General features: G+C 39.0%; 1 protein-coding gene across 1 annotated transcript in view; it reads left to right on the top strand.

The window, feature by feature from the left end:
• Positions 1–19,583, top strand: part of LOC139723262 (galectin-8-like) — a 47,439-nt gene extending 27,856 nt beyond the window's left edge. Inside the window, exons 4-9 of the mRNA XM_071634520.1 lie at positions 10,084–10,294; positions 11,352–11,492; positions 14,627–14,659; positions 15,585–15,673; positions 16,682–16,859; positions 17,835–19,583. Coding sequence (XP_071490621.1) covers positions 10,084–10,294; positions 11,352–11,492; positions 14,627–14,659; positions 15,585–15,673; positions 16,682–16,859; positions 17,835–17,981 — 799 coding nt within the window. The 3' untranslated portion in view covers positions 17,982–19,583. The remainder of the gene's footprint in view (positions 1–10,083; positions 10,295–11,351; positions 11,493–14,626; positions 14,660–15,584; positions 15,674–16,681; positions 16,860–17,834) is intronic.
• Positions 19,584–20,176: the final 593 nt, after the last annotated feature.

Here is a 20,176-nt window from a genome sequence, read left to right as displayed (position 1 = left end):
ACATTTCTATTACTAGTACTCTGGATTCATCAGTCGATCAATACAAACAGCATCCTTCTCATTGGCTTCAAGCTCATACAACACATATAAATTCTTATACGTCTTACTTTCACCATTTTTCATGTTGTATCTGCAGCTTTATTAAAAGAAATGTTTCCTATTGCATTGAGGCTTCGCACTAATAACATTTTCACCAACACACAGTTGTTGTTTTTTAGAAATGCGAGCAGCATGAAGGCTGAATTCAATTTTGCTGGCGAAAAAGCAGTCTTAAGTCAGATAAAAAACAAAATACATAACATCATTTTCTGTTCCTAACCCTTCCAAAAGGTCCCTTCCCTCCAGCTTTTCTTCAAGTTAAACAGTGGAAGGGAAATGACATACAATCATTGGAATTGGGACGATTTTAGGAAGATGTTTAATCAAAAATATGTTCTGATCACTACAGACACAGTGCAGCTATTAAGAACTCCTGAAGAAAGTCTGATGCAACTGCAAGACAGGATGTTAGCAACTGGCAGTGTATAGTTGCAGGGCAAGCAGATTTGACTGCACACAACCCATACCAGTGTCAGATGCGGGCCATTATATATCAGACACTTGTAATGTTGTATTTCTAAAATATGTGAGGAGTGAGATTATGCTGTTCTAATTGGTGACTAGGAATAAGAAGCATTCTCGAAAGACATCGACACAGTTTACAACAAACGTGAGACTTACCACGCTTCAGTATGAAATAGAGCCGAGATCCTGTTTGCTTTAAATCAATCAACTGCAATTTCACACCATCCTAGTCCAGAATTTGTGGTAAACACATAAAACACTGTGAGTGTAAGCTATAGTTTTGTATACTCGTGTTTCTATTTTGAGAGATCACATTACATACCTTAGTATCTGTATTATCACAAGCTAGAAAATGAAAATGATGTACAGGAAACGAAAGTTTTCTTGAAATCAAGTGACTCATCTTAGCCAAAGGTTCAAGACAGCAAAAAAGATTCAAGCTAATATTGCAAATAGCCATCATTTATATTCTACTGTCCGGTCGTCGGTCATGCATACATTTTCAAAAACCATTTCCAGCTAGGTTCTCTTTAAAAAAAACCCATGTAATGACAGATTTTCAACAAACTAGGCAAGTAGCATCCCAAGGATGATAGGCTTTCAAGGTGTTCAAATAGACACCATATTCCGAAAGGTCCCAGAACCCCGAAATTAAGGAATCTATTATAAAAAAAAAACTCCCGTCACACACACACACCCTCACACACACACACACACACAAAAGTAGAACCAAGTGTAACAGAGCTAGGTATAATGTACAAAGTTGAATATCTTGGAGATTGCATATAGATTTAAGTTTACTTTCACAGTTTAACTTATTTTCGAAATATTACACATTATATATATATATATATATATATATATATATATATATATATATATATATTGACAGCAAATCTTGCACATATAGACGTGGCTGGTGTTGGGTAGCACCCCTTTAATCATCGAGTGTGGTCTTGTAGTGTTGTCTGTGTACAGACAACACTACAAGACCACACTCAGCACCAACACAATCCTGAAGAAGGGCTTTTCGCCTGAAAGCTCGATGATTAAAGGGGTGCTACCCAACACCAGCCACGTCTATATATGCAAGACTTGCTGTCAATAGATTTACTGTCCTTGCACCGCCCCGCCATGTTGTGGTTAAGTCCTTTGATGTCAGTATATATATATATATATATATATTTATATAATGATACTTGTAATCAATGTGTTGGTACCAGTACAGAAAGATGACGAATCAGGGTGGTAATGCATTTCAGTCCAACAGTGCTATTTAGTCAGACCAAATTTTCGACGCAAACATTCGTCTTTCTTCACAATTGTCATTGTCGATCCTGAGGAAGATGAATGTATCCGTCGAAAATTTGGTCTGAATAAATAGCACTGTTGAACTGAAATGCATTGCCACCATACTTCGTATGTATATATATATATATATATATATATATATATATATACATATACATATATCACGGGTACCATCTACCCCAACCCCCCCCCCCCCCTCCACCCCAGGCCACAGGATGCCCAAAGGCACCTTAAATATTACCTATAGGTGCGGATGCCTTGGGGCTGGGACCAGTTATTGGGGGCCACTTTTGATTTTTGATCCTCTTTTTGAAAACATATGGTCAAATTTTCAACAAACTTAGTACTGTAGGTGCATTTATCGCTAGTGTCATGAATATATGAACATCATGCCTCCCTGGGCCATGGAGGTCCCTAAAGGCTTGTAGAAATGGCCCTTCCCAAAGTCTTCCAATTTCCTCTCTCCCAAGTAATAGTCTGTAAGAATGCATGGAAGGTGAACTTGAGATACTCGAGTGAGGGCTGGACCCCTGGGTCTTTTATTCAGAAAGTGAGTGACATGGTATCCTGATATGACAAGAACATTCTCTAAACAAATGTCCAAACTCACGAAGCTTTTGTAGAGTAGCTTATGGATATAAGCTACTCTTAATTTGAATAGATTTATGTATAAATATATGCAAATTTTTAGTGAAATATAGGTAATTATTCCTGATTGGAACGTTTTCTACAACAGTGACTTTCAGCAGTAAATTAAGACCATAGACACCACCACTGGGTACCTTTTACAGATAGAGATATAAGCCTGTAGAGGAATTATGGCGGCCATTTTGCATTTAGTGAATGCAAATATATTCCAAAAAATGTATAAAGGGAAGCTTGAAAGTTACTGCTAATATCATAATTGTATTCCCTGACCTAAAAAACATAGGTTTAGACACCAGAATATATTTTTTGTGGGTTTTATGTCCAGATATATAGCGACTTATTCCTGAGTGTACTACATTAATGGTATACGAAGATACGGGCTTGCACAGGCAATATGGCGGCCATTTTGCATGTAATTATATGCAAATATATGCAAAAACTATATAAAGGGATGCTTGAAAGTTGCTACAGATAACATAATTGTATTCCTTGACCTAAAAAACATAGGTTTAGACACCGGAATTTACTTTCTATTGGTTACGTATCCCGAGATATAGGCATAAACAGGTTGTATGGCGGCCATTTTGAATTTATGCAAATTAGACACTGATCCACCACTCGAATTTTAGGGAACTTTTAATATGTTATTTTGATAGCTCTTCCGGGTCAAATGCAAGTGGAATCGTTTCTGTTGCAATTAGTTGTGGGTTAACCCACTTTTTGTCGTATTTTGACTGGACTATTTGAGAGTAAACTAAACTTGGTTCCTGTTTGCTCAAATTTCTGTTTGTACTTCATTCAATGACTTCATGGGCTGGGCTCAGTATTGTAGAGAATATTGGCACATTTCTGAGGGGAGCTTGAGGTCAAAGGTTACTAACTGACAAGGACTTTTTTTTTTTTTGCTAGTTGCTGTGAAATCATACATTTTTGCATGCATGAAATTTTTTGCGTATTTCACTAGTAGCCAAGATTTGTGAAATGAAATTATGCTGGCAGAAGTTCTTGCTACACTTTGCATTGAATACTAGTGGCAATAGGGGAAGATTTCACGCCACAAGAAAAAAATAGGCCATTGGCTCCAATTCACAGATATTTCATGCAGCGAATATTTCCTGTTTTACAATAACAGATGCACCACTCGTAAGCATAGATCACAACTATATTAACCTCCAAACTTCTTGTCAACTTCACTAACGAATATATTTGTGCAATCCTTAATACTGGGTGTCACTCGATGCAATGACTGTAACATACTTAGCCCAAATGCATCAATCAATGACCCTTGTATGCATGTTTGTGCCTGTGACCAAATATTTACTATTAGTGATGGAGTGGACCTGATAATTTAAAAGCAATAAGCCTTAAAAATGCAGAAGCAAATGACAGTTGCATGCAGACTTATGTACAAACTAGATTCCATAGACTAAAACACCACTAATCATTTCTTGATTTTCTCTTCACATACGTCATACATTTGTAGCCATGCTCTAATAAATATTTCATGGGCATTTTCATGTTTTAAAAGCAAACACAGATAAACAAAAGTCTTCCACAGCCCAGAGGTTCCCTTTAACGCTACAGGGATGTGGTAATAGACCAGTTTCCAAATGTATTCAAATTTATGAAGATTTTCTCCCTCAAGGACCAACTTTTGATACCAGACAAAAGTCACAATCAATCAGCAAAAGCTCTGTTTGGAAGTTCTTGCAGACATACTGTAAAACGAGAAATGTTCGCGTGCATTTTAATTTCGCGAATTTCGCGAGCGCGAAGATTTGCGAAATTAAAATGCACGCGAAAGTTCTTTTCTACACTATATGCATTGAATACCAGTTCCAGTTCGCGAAAATTTCATGCCGCTAAAAAGGCCGTCGGCTCCAATTCGCGAAAAATTCATGCCGCGAATATATCATGTTTTACAGTATTGCACTGATGGCTGATAATCAATGAGCAAATGTCACTGTTACACTGGTCTAAGAACGTGTTTCTACTGAGCGACGAAAATTCGAGGTGATGCCAGCCGATGTGTGGTGATACCGGCCGATGCCGGCCGATACCGGCCGATGCGTGGTGACACCTCGAATTTTTCCTCAGTAGAAACAGATCGGGTAGTGGCCGATGCCGGCTGATGCGAGGTGCTCCGTCGTCCATCTATTCAGGTGGTCGATGCGTGGTGACGCGAAGGACGATTCTCAGTAGAAACACACCGGGTAGCGAAATTCGTGGTGTATCGGACGTCTAGAATTTCTCCCCGCGCTTTTCAATCGGTTCATCGCACACACTCCTTCGACACATGTGTACAAAATACGTGTGTATACACACAGCGACCGTGTTCGCATCATGCTTTGTTTGTAAAAACTCGCTTGTGTATGTGTTATAGGCCCTATACGTTACGTTACATGTGAATTGTGGCATTCATCGTCTATTGTTCGCGTGATTAACAGCCTAACTTATTGCATTTACTAAGCCCTCATCACTTACTTGATTTTACACCGCGTTATTCCATTTTATATTGTCTCGAATCGCGAGAGTACCACATTAGTATGTCGCAGCCTTGAAAAAATCTCAACTGGACCCTCGATCTCCAAAGATTTCTCATCAGTCAGTGGCAGGATACCAGTATGTTAGTTCGGGGTATATTGGATGGGAAGACGAAGAAAAATGGCTATTCAAAAAATAGCCGACGCAGTTGTAGCAAAGCAGGCAGGGTTCGGATCGTATTAACAGGCAGTGCGCGCGTGACCCAAATCTGTGACTTAAAAATACCTGACTTCCGGAATCGCCGCATTTACACGTCACCTTTGCATCACCTCGTATTTTATTGCTCAGTAGAAACAGCTCGAGTGGTCGTAAAATACGAGATGCTGCGTTGGACAAAATTCGTGGCGATGCCAGGGATGTGAGGTGCTCTCAGTAGAAACACGCTCAAAGTTATTTGGCAACAGAATGATGCAGTGTTCGTGGTGTGCAAGGTTGAATTATCTCCCAGTCATAGATAATAATGACATTTACAGACTTAACTGTCTACCATGCAGACATGCTTAGCTTCAGCTTACTTTGCATGAGACTATTTGATGAAGTGCTAAGGCCTTTGAAAGAGGCTAATAAAGGTTGGCCTATGCCCAGGGAAAGGTTGGCCTTTACCATCCACCCCCCCCCCTTCTACTAAATCAAAGAAAAGTAATTAAAGGTCTGTTGTTGTTACCACTCCATAATGTTATGGCTTCAGTATGTCTCTTTCAAAATAAAGTAATCAGGCCAGCCTAGTTCATTTATACCCCTTCCAGTAATTCATGCATTTTTGGCCAGCTCCTGGCGCAAGCTAAATTGACTGGCACAAGGCAGTGAAAATTGCATTCAGTAACTATATAGCAGAGCCGTGATTTATGACGACCAATTTGTAAACTCGGTCACATAAGGGATAACTTCCATGGTAACTGAACACGGCAAGTACAGAGCAAAAGTCCATTAGCTGGAATGATACGGATGATATATACGCATACTGTACGCATGCAAAATTCTGCAGATACACCACTTGATCGCAAACACGCATCAGGCTCGATAGGTCTGGTTTTGATTTTGGTAACATATTATGCATTTTTTGTTCTGTAAAGTGCAGTGAAAAGCAATAGAAAGTCATTGCAAAATTATTATTTTTTTCTTATGGTCTACTTTATGTGACAACACACAACACGGTTGCTTCCGTGCAGGCCAGCAACAGTTCAGTGGTACCGGAATGTGCCCTCTGGTGTTGGAAGCACAGCCAGGGAATTTTGGCTTGAGCCTGGCACTGCTATCGCTCATAAACTCTTCGATCAACGCCAGGACCAAACCTGGCCCGCGCCTGGTGCTCCAGAGCTTACAGCAGCACCAAATTAGCCCGAGCCTGGTGCGGGCCACTTTGGCGCGACCCTTTCATAATCGCAAAATTTTACAACTGAGCTCGGGCCTGGCCAGAGCCAGAGAGTTACTGAAAGGGGTATAAAGATTCCTGACCACACCCCCTCCCCAACCGAGACCCCTTCACCAGATTTTTTCCCCGAACTGCTCAAAAGAGTGGTGTATATAAATGTATGTGTATTTTTAGGTGTGTGTACATGGTTGTGTCATTAAAAAAAAGTGTGTGTGTGTGTGTGTGTGCATGCATGTGTGTAGTCCTATGTGTAAACTTTGGGTACCAGGAGAAAAGAAATAATACATGTGGGCGCAGGAAAATCACTTTTAGTTAATAAATCCTGAACTAGTGTTACAGGAAAGTGAACTAAATATACACTTCCTCCAAATTTTGAAGATCAAATTTCTTGTAATGATAATGTAATGTGATCAAAAGTTATTGCTGGTACCGTACCGTAAAAAATGCTTTGATAAAGTAATGGTTCCCTTTCAAGCTTAAAGGGACTATACAGTGCTGGTTTAGGTGGGGATTCATGTTTTGAACATTCCTAAGTGAGATACTGAGAAACCTCTTATGAAATATGAAAGAGCATGTAATTTTAAGAAGGATTCAACGTTTATTTGATTAAAATTGGTTTTCAAATTGCTGAGATATCCAAAAAAGTGATAATGATAAAAGACTACAGGCCACATCTTTTATTAGGATCTCTTTGTTTCACCTTGTTTTTGGATATCTCAGCCATTTCAAAACCAATTCTCATCAAATAAACTTTTGATACCCCTTAGAATTGCATGCTCTTTGACATCTCATAGAGTGGTTTCTGAATATCTCACAAAATGTTAAAGACACTCAGTCGTGGCGAGTGGTTTGTGCGGCACGGAGACAAACGCAACACGCTGCCTCCCCCATTCTGTATCAAATGTAGTGACCCCCGAATGAGAATAGCGCTGGCTCAATGGGTCAGCGAAAATACGGTAGGCTACAAGAGAGCTCCCTGTTCTTTCTCCTAACCCAAAATGGCTGTCCCAGCGAGCCACGAGAGCTTCCGAATGGACGCACACTCTCAGTGCGCATGCGCATGAAGAGAGGCCAAAAGAGCCACGCGTCTTCTGGCCTCTCTCCTCCAATCACCGCAGCTCGCGGTGACAATATTTGTGTATGATGCGTACACACACACACGCACACACACACACACACACACACACACCGCAGCGTCTTCTGGCCTCTCTCCTCCAATCACCGCAGCTCGCGGTGACAATGTTTGTGTATGATGCGTACACACACACACGCACACACATACACTATTACACAAACTTGTCTCAGTGGTAGCATGACACAAACTTCGGTCGTTCGGAGTTTACGTACCATGAGGGATGGCGATCGGCTGCCTTTAAAAGCTAAATCCTCACCTCGACCAGAACTGTACACACCCTTTAAAGACACTCAGTCGTGGCGAGTGGTTTGTGCGGCACGGAGACGAACACAACACGCTGCCTCCCCCATTCTGTATCAAATGTAGTGACCCCCGAATGAGAATAGCGCTGGCTCAATGGGTCAGCGAAAATACGGTAGGCTACAAGAAAGCTCCCTGTGCCCATCTCCTAACCCAAAATGGCTGTCCCAGCGAGCCACGAGAGCTTCCGAATGGACGCACACTCTCAGTGCGCATGCGCATGAAGAGAGGCCAAAAGAGCCACGCGTCTTCTGGCCTCTCTCCTCCAATCACCGCAGCTCGCGGTGACAATATTTGTGTATGATGCGTACACACACACGCACACACACACACACACACACACGCCGCAGCGTCTTCTGGCCTTTCTCCTTCTACCGCAGCTCGCGGTGACAATGTTTGTGTATGATGCGTACACACACACGCACACACACACACTTGTCTCAGTGGTAGCATTGCGCAATTGCATGCACAAACTTCGGTCGTTCGGAGTTTACGTACCATGAGGGATGGCGATCGGTTGCCTTTAAGAACACACACACACACAAAATGCCTCCCCAACTGTACACACCCTTTAATGCGTGCATTAAAGGGATTGTACAGTTTTGGTTGAGACCTAACTTCAGGTTTCTAACATTTTTTTGTGAGATAATGAGAAACCCCTCATGAAATATGAAAGAGCATGTAATTTTAAGAGAAATTCAGCATCTATTTGATGAAATTTTTTAAATGGCTGAGATATCAAAAAAAAAAAAGAGCAATTCTAATAAAAGGTGAGACCCACCTTTTAGTAGGATTGCTTTGTTTTACCTTTTTTTTTTTGGATGTCTCAGCCATTCCAAAGCTGATTTTCATCAAATAAACTTTGAATTCCTCTTAGAATGTTATCCTCTGTACTATTTCATAAGTGGTTTTTTGGTATCTTACAGAAATTTAAAAGCCCAATCCTCATCCCCACCAATACTATACTGTCCATTTAAGCCTCCAGCCCCACCCCTCCCTCCCCCCCCCCCCCACACACACAAACAAAAAACAACATTGCTGCATGTATTAGAGAATTTCTGATCATGAATCTTAGCAAAACGTTTTCATTCAGAAACAACACTTTTTTTTGTGATGCTCAACATTGATTGTGTAAGTCTTGCCTGTGCTGCACCCCAAAGTCTTTTTATCTATTTGTATGAAGAAGACCAAATGCCTGTACACATCATCATCATCGTGTGTGTGAAAGTACAATGTACTTACTCATTCTCTGTGTGTTGCAAGAATACAGTCCATGTGTTTAAAGGCCTGAACTGGAACCAAGGAAGAAATGAATCTCTGACAGTTTACACCAAATGCAAAGTCCAGTCTTTCATCATTTCAGTACCTGAACTGTTTGTATTTGTGTGTATTTTGACTTCAAAATGCAGGCGGATGTTGTGCCAGCACAAATGATGTGTGTGTATATTTTGAAGCTTAGCCTACAATATATTTGTGTGAATGATACCGTACTATACATGTGTGGAAATCATACTACAAGTACAAGACCAGTTCTAAACATCACAGTATTAAATTCCTCTTTAAAGGATAAGTTTACCTTAATATACATGTACATGTTGATTGAGAGCAGCAATATTTGTAGAATACGTCAGAGAAAGTTTGAGGAAATTCAGACAATCCATTCAAAAGTTATGAATTTTTGAAGATTCACTGCCATCATCACTAAACGAGAAGACTTCTACAGCTTTTGATGACTCATGTGTAGAACAATGAACAAAAAATATGAAAAGAAGATTAAACATGTTTCTTATTTTTCGACTGCACAGGAACATTAAAAATTCATAAGTTTTGAATGGATTGTCTGATTTTCCTCAAATTTTCACTGATGTATTCTACGGATATTGCTGTGTTCTATGGATATTGCTGCATTCACCCAATGCACATGTATCGGGGTATAGGTGAACTTGTCCTACACGGTAGAAGAGAGGATAATGTTATTGAAGTACAAAATGATAGCAATGTACAAAATGATAAAAAATTCAACATCAAAATCAAACTTATGAGAAGTGGACTTTAGATAGTTGTGACATTGTATGTTTCACATGTACATGTGTTTGCATTTGTAGTAAAGTGGTTTCTTGTGTCTGTGTTTGTTGGCATTCTTCATGACATCTTTATGGTAGTACCACTGTAAGAGTGGAAATTTTCTTGTCATGTTTCTGGTGCTCAGGTTCCACGTCAACCTGCAGTGTGGTACCAGTGTCCAGCCGCGGGCCGACATCGCCCTCCACTTCAACCCCCGCTTCGGCGCCAACGTGGTGGTGCGCAACGCCCTGAAGAAGGGGCAGTGGGGAGCGGAGGAGAGGGGTCAGCAGTACTTTCCCTTTGCCTACAACCAGAACTTTGAGATCATCATCCTGTGTGAGGCCAAGCAGTTCAAGGTAGGATCCTCAGCCTGACCCACAAGCCACTCAAAATAAAATATGTACAGTCAAACCTACCATAGCAGCCACCTGTCTATAGCGGCCACTGAAAAATCCCCCCAAGAGAAAAGCCCTGTTAAAGACCCTGTGTATGGCAGCCACCTGTCTAAGTGGCCAGTGGCCACAAATTTTGTTTCCCGTGGTAGATTTTAACCTGTCTATAGCGACCACAGACCCGATGGAGCCATAGCCGAGCCAGTAATTCAATGTGTTTTTCTGCTTTGTAGTCGTTCCAGTCATTCCTGGGCAACGTGCAGTGATTGCCACTGCTGCATTCATCACTCATTCAGTCATAATAATACACTCAGTGTTTAGCTTTCTTCCGACTGTACACATGCTACTGTGCAACAATTTCATAAACACCGGCATTATTGTTAAGTGCATGAAACACACGTGTGCATACGTACACACATTGTATGTACATGTAAGTACTTTTAGATGTATACAACGATAATGTACATGTAGGCAATGCACACTAAGTTGGATAACCTGTCTATAGCGGCCACCTGTCTATAACGGCCACTTTTTTTTGTCTCCCTTGGGTAGCCGCTATAGACAGGTTTGCTTGTATTTCAAACACAACTATCATAATTATTGAAGTGAAATTGGTGTTAAACTTTTGATCTCAGTACATGTACTCCGGTATTTTCAGTTGTTGACACTTGTAAACAGCCTTCATTCCGGAGGTAAATATCGTGTATTGAGATCAAAAGTTTAACACCAATTTCAGTTGAATTTCCGATACAGATGAGGTTCTACTCTAATATCATTATAATCATTATTATCAAAACCATCTTTATCGATCAAGTAGACCTTGTGCTATGCACGGACACAACCTTGTCGACACATTGTAATAGAAATTAAATAGCAATGCCAATGTTTGAGTTCTAATAGTTATATGTGATAAGGAGAATTTTATATCTTTTAGTTTGAATGTGATGTATGGAATACTAGTCTGTGTTATTAATATCACAAAAATTATATGACAAATTTGACTTGATTTGTGTCCAATCAGGTGGCAGTGAACGGCCAGCACTTCACCGAGTTCAACCATCGTGTGGTTCGGCTCGGGCGCATCGACACCCTTGCCATCGATGGCAAGGTCCACCTCTACTCTGTCAGGTTCCAAGGGGGCAACGAAGCAGCTCCTGCAGCGGTGAGAATGTTTATCTGTGTGTCTCTGTGTTGACCTGTGTGTGTTGTAGTGCATTTGTGACAATTTGTAAGTGATATTTGCATTTGTAATTATAAGTGAACTCATCAATTAAAACAGACTAATGATAAAATTATGACATTAAAATTTGTGATATGAGCGAGAAAATTTTACTCTAATTTGTCACAAATATTTTACTTCAGTCAAGTACCTTACTCAAATAACATCTTCCTTGCATTTATATTCAAACCAGGTTTACTTTAAAGTCATTGAAACAAAATAGGAGCTCATACCAGATAACATGTTTTGATACATCAGTACATAAAAATGATTGAAAATGATTGAATGATTGACCCTTCTTTTCTACTGGTCTGACCTTTCTGTCGGACTGGTAGGTACCCAGTTTTTCCATTTTTTACTGGTCAGGGACCATCCGACCAGTGCCAGTGTGCAGCATTGAGTATAGAGAAGCTAATTGTGCGCAATACGGAATACTGAAGAAGTAGCATAATCATATTGTTAGTTTACAGAATTGTTTACAGAAGTTTACAGAATGCTTATACAACAAATAATATTTCATAATGCAAAGAAAAAAATAATACCATGTTGAATACAGATTCACTCTTCAGTACAGTTACAAATGCAATGAAAGGGTATAAATTGTGGCATAAACTTGGGCCAAACAATATGATATGCCTTGTCAGTCGCAGGAAAATTTGAAGTACATGTAGTTCTTCATGGACTGTTTTTCTTGCATTCCCTTCTCATTTTTGTTCGAATTTGAACAAATATGGATTACAGATTATCTATTACTTTTGTGTACATACACAAGATTTATTATGAAAAAATACATATATTTTCGAAAATAAGAGGAGTATAAATTGATGCATGAACTCTTTATAGGCCAAACAATATGATATGCCTTTTCAAGAGCAGGAAAATTAAGATTATGTATTACTTATGATTTGTGTACATACACAAAATTTATTATTAAAAAATACATATATTTATGAAAATAAGAATATTGATTCCAAAGCTTGTGTTGCTTAATGATCCCTGGTAGTATGTCCAAATGGACAATTGATATGAAAGTTGTACATTAGATTTGATAGTTTGATAAAACATTATGCATTATGGCATGATTTAATGCTTGAAGTGGATAGCATTCACCACTCCATTGCAGCTCTGATTCAGCATGCGGTTATAGTAGGTCTTGTTATGTTTTTGTTTTGTTTTTGTTTTTAGAGGTGAAGTAAATAGTCTTTAGAAACTAACCACTTGTTCTCCACTGTTTTGATTGATAGTTTTCCCCACCGCAAATAATAATAGTCCTGTGAATTTTATGTTACAGAAAGCTTTTAAAGAGCCATATTTATTGACAAGGGATGTGATGAAACAAGAAATGTTGGGCAAACTAAATAAACACCATCTTCTTTAATAGCAGAGACATATTCTCAGAAGGGCTTAAAGATAATATAAAGTTTTGGTAACTCAAAAGTTTCCCTGAGTTTCTTTGTCTTAGTTTGTGTTTCAGGTTGAAGTACCTTTCATATAACTAACACTGTGAGACTTAATCGCCCCAAAGTGCTGTCATGTCTTAGTAATCATACAATAATGGTTTCGTACAATGCGTGTATATTGATTGTCGCGGTACCGCATCGAGTCAAACTAACGGCTCGTTCGAATTTTTCATAGCCCGCTCTGCTCTGGTACGAAACCATTATTGCATGATTACTAAGACATGAAAGCACTTTGGGGCGAGTAATTCTCACAGTGTTAGTTATATGAAAGGTACTTTAACCTGAAACACAAACTAAGACAAGGAAACTCAGGGAAACTTTTGAGGTACCAAAACTTTATATTATCTTTAAAATTCATCTTCCAAAATTTGGAATTTGTGTGCAAAGTATCAAAAGTATCTAACAAGAAACTTGTCTGGTTGATGTGATTTGCCAGGATAATGAGTTGTTGGGGAGTATTTTGAGATTGAAAGTATGAAATAATAGAAGTTGGTGTAACCAACTCCTATTTGTGAAGTGGCCTCCCTGTTCACCAGTGGGTAGGTAGAACATTACCAGTACATGATGATCAAAACATGCCCTAGCAGTAGTATTGAATCACATGCTATTCACTCTTGTGTAATCTATACTGCTATAGCCGAATATTTAATATTTTAATTGATGTTAACGATTATAAAACATAATGTAACGAGTATGATCAGAATGCTTTGAGACTGTAATACTTCTGGCTTACCTTTTTGTGTAAGATATGAATTATTTTAAATAGAAATCATGTTATCACAGCATTATTTCTCACATTTATTATGCATATTTGTCCATTATAGAGCTAAAATTGACAATTTCTGGAGTCATACAGTGACTGTGTTTTACCTTTAACCCGTTGAGGACGATTCCCGAGTATACTCAGGCAGAGGTCTATGGGAAATGCGTGTTGTAGCAAAATCAGTTCGTCCTCAACGGGTTAACATGTGTAGACATTGTGCCATCTTGATAGTGGAGCAGATGCCAGTGCTCATAGTGTCATTAGCAACCCTTTAACACAACATCTGTTGCTTAATTAGCAAGTCATCTAATTAGGGGGACCTACTGAATCATAGCCAAGCTATGCTTCTCAAAGTCATTGTTAGCAAAAGTCAATTCTCTGCATGCACATGCAGTGCACAGTAGACAAGCCTTTCGTTTTTGTGGTTTTCAGTCCGTTTGCGTTTTATATTCACGTTGCAAATAGAATTTGGTTCTTGAAAGAGAGACTTTATTTTCTCTCAGAGTGCAACAAAAGATTTTTGGGAGAGACCTGGCATCAGGCAAAAGGATTGACTCCAAGTTCACGCCAAGGAAGGAAATCACAAATGCATGCTTAGTAAAAAACAGAACGAACAATTTCAACATGGCAGCAGATTCTTGTGTTGAACAATGATTCTTCCTCACAGGAGAGAGAACAAGAAAAAAATGAATAGGGCAGGACCAACATGAACACTGTGAATTCCATTGCCCAGTTCTCCTGTAGGAGCTGGTTCTCCCTTCAAAGCAGACATTCTGTTCAATTCAGATTCATGATCCTTCTTTTGTCGCTGTTTTACATTGAGCTTCTTATTATATTCTTTCTTCTCCTGACAGTATGTTGCACCTGGGGGCAGCATCGTCAACCCAGTAAGTAGTCCTTTTTCCTCAATCAGATTTCAACAAAGTTCAGGGAACATAATGATGATCCCATAAATGCTATTTGTAGCGTGTTGACAACCCTGTTGAAATTCAGTACTTCACCATAATGTCCATCTTCTAGGAACAAACAGTCCCATGGCCATTCCCCCCCCCCCTTTTCCAGGACTTTTTTTTTCCTCCCCCCCCCTTTTTTTTTTGGAAGACATTCCTTTGTCAATTTGAGTATTTGAGACTGATCCAGTCCATGTTTAGCATTTAGCATTTAAATCCACACATTCTCCCCTGCTGTGATTAGGTGTGCTGTGCACACAAGATTTGCCCTGGGCAGTTGTAAAGCTGATAAAAATGTGAAAGAATTGTTCCAAATGCCTGTATTTTCAAGTTTTCAACTTACTTTCATTTTTATGTTCGTGTGAGTTTTTATTGCTGCAAGTGATGAAATGCCTTCTATATGATTGAAATTACTGAGATGTTAAAAGGATAGGTGTTGAGATGGTGTAATATCAATATTTCTTTGCACAAAACATTGTGAATGAAATTACAACGTCAGCCGTGAATGCATATCATTAGCTAAGAATGAGAACCTGTGAATGTGGAGGGTGGGGGGGATTTTTCTTGTGACCGTATGTGTGAGGATCGAGCTTGCTGAAGTCAAGTCTTCAGGAAATCAGGTGACTGATATAAATATGAGTTTTCACAAATTAAAATGCTAAATTTCTACTTTAATTGCATTCACTGATGGAGAGTTCTGCCTAGCAGGTGATAGTAGAGGTTCTGGTGTCTTAAATAGACTTTTTTTGTCTCCACCTGTGCAGTTTTGAGCAATGAGTACAGCAGGATGAGGCCAAAGATGTTGAAATGACATTCTCTCTATTTATTATTTCCCCTCTGTGTTTCTGCTGCTCACATATAGCCCCTGCCTTTCACAGGCCCCATCCCAAATGGCATGTCTCCCGGACGTATGATCTTTGTCAGCGGAAAGGTCAACCCCAACCCGGATAGGTTAGTAACAGCAAGCTGAGCATGGTATGAGGGAGAGATATTTTCCCTCCTGGTTTGTTTTGTCTGCTGTTTTTTTTTCTGTTTGTTTCATATGTTAAGTTAGCTTTGCTTGAACTTTATTTTTGTGTTCGTCTGGAATTGTATGTTTGTTTGTTTTTTGTTTTTTTTTCTTGTGGGGGGGGGGGGGGGGGGTTGGCAGGGTAAGATTAGGGGGAAAGTTGGATAGCTTTGGATGGGCATGTTTAGATCATGTGATTTGAGATACATCGATGGCTTTCAACTGCTCTGTGGAAGTGATTGAAATCCGCCTTCATTGTGCTCAAAATCTGATGCCTCTCGTGTTGAGTTCTCTTCTACAATAAACCTTTAATTGATGTGGATTCTGATGAAATAAGCAGCAGCTTAGATGATAGGCTTTATACTTAAACATTGACCAAGATTTTCTGTGTTTTGAAATTTTAATTTTTACACCAAAAATCACTTCTCTGCCTTCAAGATGATGTGGGGAATGAAATATCTGGTAGCTCTTTAAAGAGTCTTGTAGATGACTCATTTCATCTTGACATGCTGTTGTTGAGTTTGTCTTCTAGTAAAATGGAGAAACAAATGACTTGTCAGTGAGATGGAAGAATGAATCATAGAGCTCTAGCTATTTGGTCTTTACTCCCTTACTTTGTGATAGGTGTTATAGATAGGTTGGTAGGTATAATACTGGACAGATTGACAGATTTGATATATGGATAGACATATGGGTATATTGCAAGATGAATAGATATATAGATTGATGAAAGGAATGGTATGTACCTCTAAAGAAGAGCTAATGGAAAGAAAGTGGTTTCAAGTTTTTTTCTTCATGAGTAGATATAGACACACTGCATGTCATCATCAACTCCTGCCCCTGAAAATTGGGGTCTGTGATCTGCATATTTGGGGATAGAATAACTGAAAATTGAGAGAAACTGACTTTTCATTGTCATTCCATGCCCCCCCCCCCCCCTTTTCGGACAGGTTCCATATCAACCTTCAGTGTGGCGTCGGAAGCAATCCCCGCCCCAACATCGCCCTCCACTTCAATCCCCGCTTCCAGGCCCAGGCCGTGGTGCGTAACACCCTGCAGAACCAGAAGTGGGGTAGTGAAGAGAAGACTGCCCCCTACTTCCCCTTTGCTCCTAACGGATTCTTTGAGGTGAGTCGATCTGCTCTTGAATCCTCTTTGATTTGTTCACCATTTAACGTATCTGGGCCCTGTTTTATGAAGAGTTAAAATTGATTATGTAGTTGATTTCAACTGTAAGTCTATGGCAGCCTGTGTGGTATTAAAGGAAAAAAATTGAAATCGATGTTATCTTTTAATAAAACATGGCCCTGTTCCCGTCTTTAGCATTTGCTGATCAGTACAAATGCACTGAAATTAACTGTCATTCAATAGGGATCAAACTACTGTGTATGACCCATATTTTGCTACAGTTTTATTTTTGGAATACTGCCTCTCATAACAGAAAGGTGGTGCAAAATTATATCAATTATCAATTGTAGGAGATTGCAAACTTTTCTCTTCGAACGGGATAGTGCTTACTTTTTATGCAGCCACTATGGTTCTCGATCGCAAAATAAGTCACTTGTAAAATCTCAATTTTGGAAATATTGTACATGGCATACAGTGTTTTCCAAATCCCTATATCACTATGAAGGCCTTAGTTACCACCTGGATGAGTTTTCTATTTAAACATTATTTTATGGTCAAGCTTTTTTCTTTTTTTTTTTTGCTTGTTTGATTGATTGTTTGTTTGTTTGTTTGTTTGTTTGTTTGTTCTTGTTTAGGGGATTACCTGAATGCCAATAAAATGTGGTAGTGTAAGGGCATCTAAAGGTCCATAACTGCCACTCATGTTTTAGCTGACTTTGATGCAGTGAAGTGTAGAAAAGAGAGGTATGAAAGGTTTCATTTAAACTGGACATACATTGAAATTGTGAAGTTCTATGGTGTCCCATCGAATAGCATTAAAATCTTTTCTGCAATTCCGTTCCTAAGATGTACTGAAGAAGAATTATTGTATCCAGTGCATCAGATGATTGTAAGTGCTTGTAAAATATCCACAAAAATGAACCGTCAGCAGGAGGGGAAAATAATTTTTTTGTTTTCACTTCAATGCAATGGTAGGTCATCATCCTCTGTGAGCCCCAGGGTTACAAGGTGGCCGTCAATGGACAGCACTTTATCGAATACAACCACCGCATCCCGTGCGCCCATGTCAACACCTTGCTCATAGAGGGTGCCGTCACCATCCACCAGATCCGCTTCCAGTAGATTGCCGCAGCAGTGGCAGCGGCGGCGGAGGAAGCTGCTCGGGCGTCACGACAAAGCTCTGACATCTACTCAGAAACCGATTCTTGTTGCTGTGTTGTGGCTTACAATCACTGACCGTAAAAAAAAAGATATTCATCAAACGAGTTTTGCAAGAATTATTGCGCTCACACACTTGTTTACATTACCTCCCCAAACCGCATAATCATTTTGATAGTCCTTTTCAGCTTCATCGTAGCTTCACGGTCAAAACTGAGGAGCAGCTTTGTGTTACATTTACTCAATCTACTTTAACGTTTTGATCCTTTAGTTTTCATGCATAGTGAAATAGAAGTTGTATGCAGGCATTTTGTTCTTTTTTTTATAGATGCACAATATATAAATGAACAGAAGGATTAGTCAAAATCCCAAACAGACTGGTAATGCCAGAGGAATGAAAAACATGAATCAAATCATAGTGACTGAGGCATTAAAGTCTTGTCCCTTCATTTGTGGCAGTGGAAGCATGTGGAAGAAAAAGTGCCCCAAAATTTTCAAAACTGATGAATAATTCTGCAGCTGCTTAGTATGAATAGAGCTATAATTGAGGATACGAGTCAGGAAACCTGCCATGAATCAGGTGATTATATTGATTAGACACTGTTTGGAAAAGTACTTTCATTTGTATGGCAGTAGATGCAGAAATTGCTGCTTGATTTTCTAAGATTTGTTGATGCTTTTGCAGACAACTACTGTCATACTGAGGATGTGATATGCTGGGAGTCTTTGTAATAGCTGAAACTAGTCTTTAACATTCTGCTTTCTTGGTAGTATAGGAGGAGCGACATTATGTCCTTACAATGAGTATATTTTCTTTCAGAGTTTGTACTATCAAATGAATGTATTTCATTCCCATTGTAATATTCTCCCTCTTCCTCTGTCTCTCTCCATATCACTCTCTTTCTCTCTCTCCTACTTACTCTCAGAAGTATTTTGATTCATATTTTGTAGTAAGGTGAATGCAAACTTACCAGTTTTTTGCATGATTTAGGAGCAAGTAGATGAGAGGGAGGCTATTTGTTGGACATTATCAGTTGATGTAGGAGCCATGTTTTAGTGTGATCATCTGGAGTTGACTGGCCCTCTGAAAAGAGTACACACGACAGACGGAGCAAGCAGATCCAACTCTTCGATACTATTGTCTTTCTACCACTCAAATCTGTGCCAACTTGTGCTTTGAAAAGAAAGAAAGAAGAAAGTCAGAATTTTTTTTTTTTTAAATCTTGGAAACTTTTCAGTGGAGCGAATCTTAAAAACTCACCATATTTTATCTATGTATAGTGTTCAGATGGTTAAATTCAATCCTCATTCGTTCACATTCTTAAATGTGACACCCAAATTTGTACTCTTCAGTTGTGACTAGATAAGAGTTACTACAATCATGTCAACATTTCAACAAGAATTTGAATATGATTTTACAGATCCACACTGAAATGCTAGTCCTGTCAGTAATGTGTACTTCATTTTTTGTGGAGTTGATGTGCAACTCATCTAGAAAAGTACTAGGGAAATTTATGTCTGTGGAAGTAGCATATATATCTTTAGAATAAACAATTACTTTTGTAACTTGAATTCTCGTGTGGTTGGTTTGGTGTCTTCAATTGGTGTTAAAATAGTACACAGAGAACATGAACTGTGAGACAGGTTTTGTTAATACTTGGGTGATAGACAGTGCACTCTTGTTATTCAATTCAATTCAATTTATTCAAAAACCAAACATAACAAGGTTCTTCAGACTAGCAGTTTTTTTTCATTATATCTTAAAGGTATTGTTTACTATTTGGAGCAGTGATTTGAAAATTTTCGAGTTACCACATTTGATGCATTATGTGTAGGTCAGTTGTATGCCTAAAATATATTAGAGATATGAAAACTAACATATCAATATAAAACCATAACTGTAGACGATTTATTCTAGGAACAATTTTATTATAACTATTGTTCACAGTTTGTATATGGGTTTTTGTTTCATCTGCAAATGGTAAATAATGCCATTAATTTTATTATAGCCAAACAGAATATGAAGATGTATACATGATAATTTTTGGACCAGGATTTGTACATTATTGTAAGGAGAAATTTCATTATATCCATGTTAGTAATCACTGGAGTGCACTGTCATATAGATGTGTGTGTGTGTGTGTGTGTTTGTGCGCACG

This window comes from Diadema antillarum, unplaced genomic scaffold (genome assembly GCF_040938485.1).
Source record: "Diadema antillarum isolate AM-2024a unplaced genomic scaffold, OU_Dant_1.0 scf00000183, whole genome shotgun sequence".
Classification (NCBI taxonomy): Eukaryota; Metazoa; Echinodermata; class Echinoidea; order Diadematoida; family Diadematidae; genus Diadema; species Diadema antillarum.
This window is presented reverse-complemented; position numbering and strand designations above follow the sequence as displayed.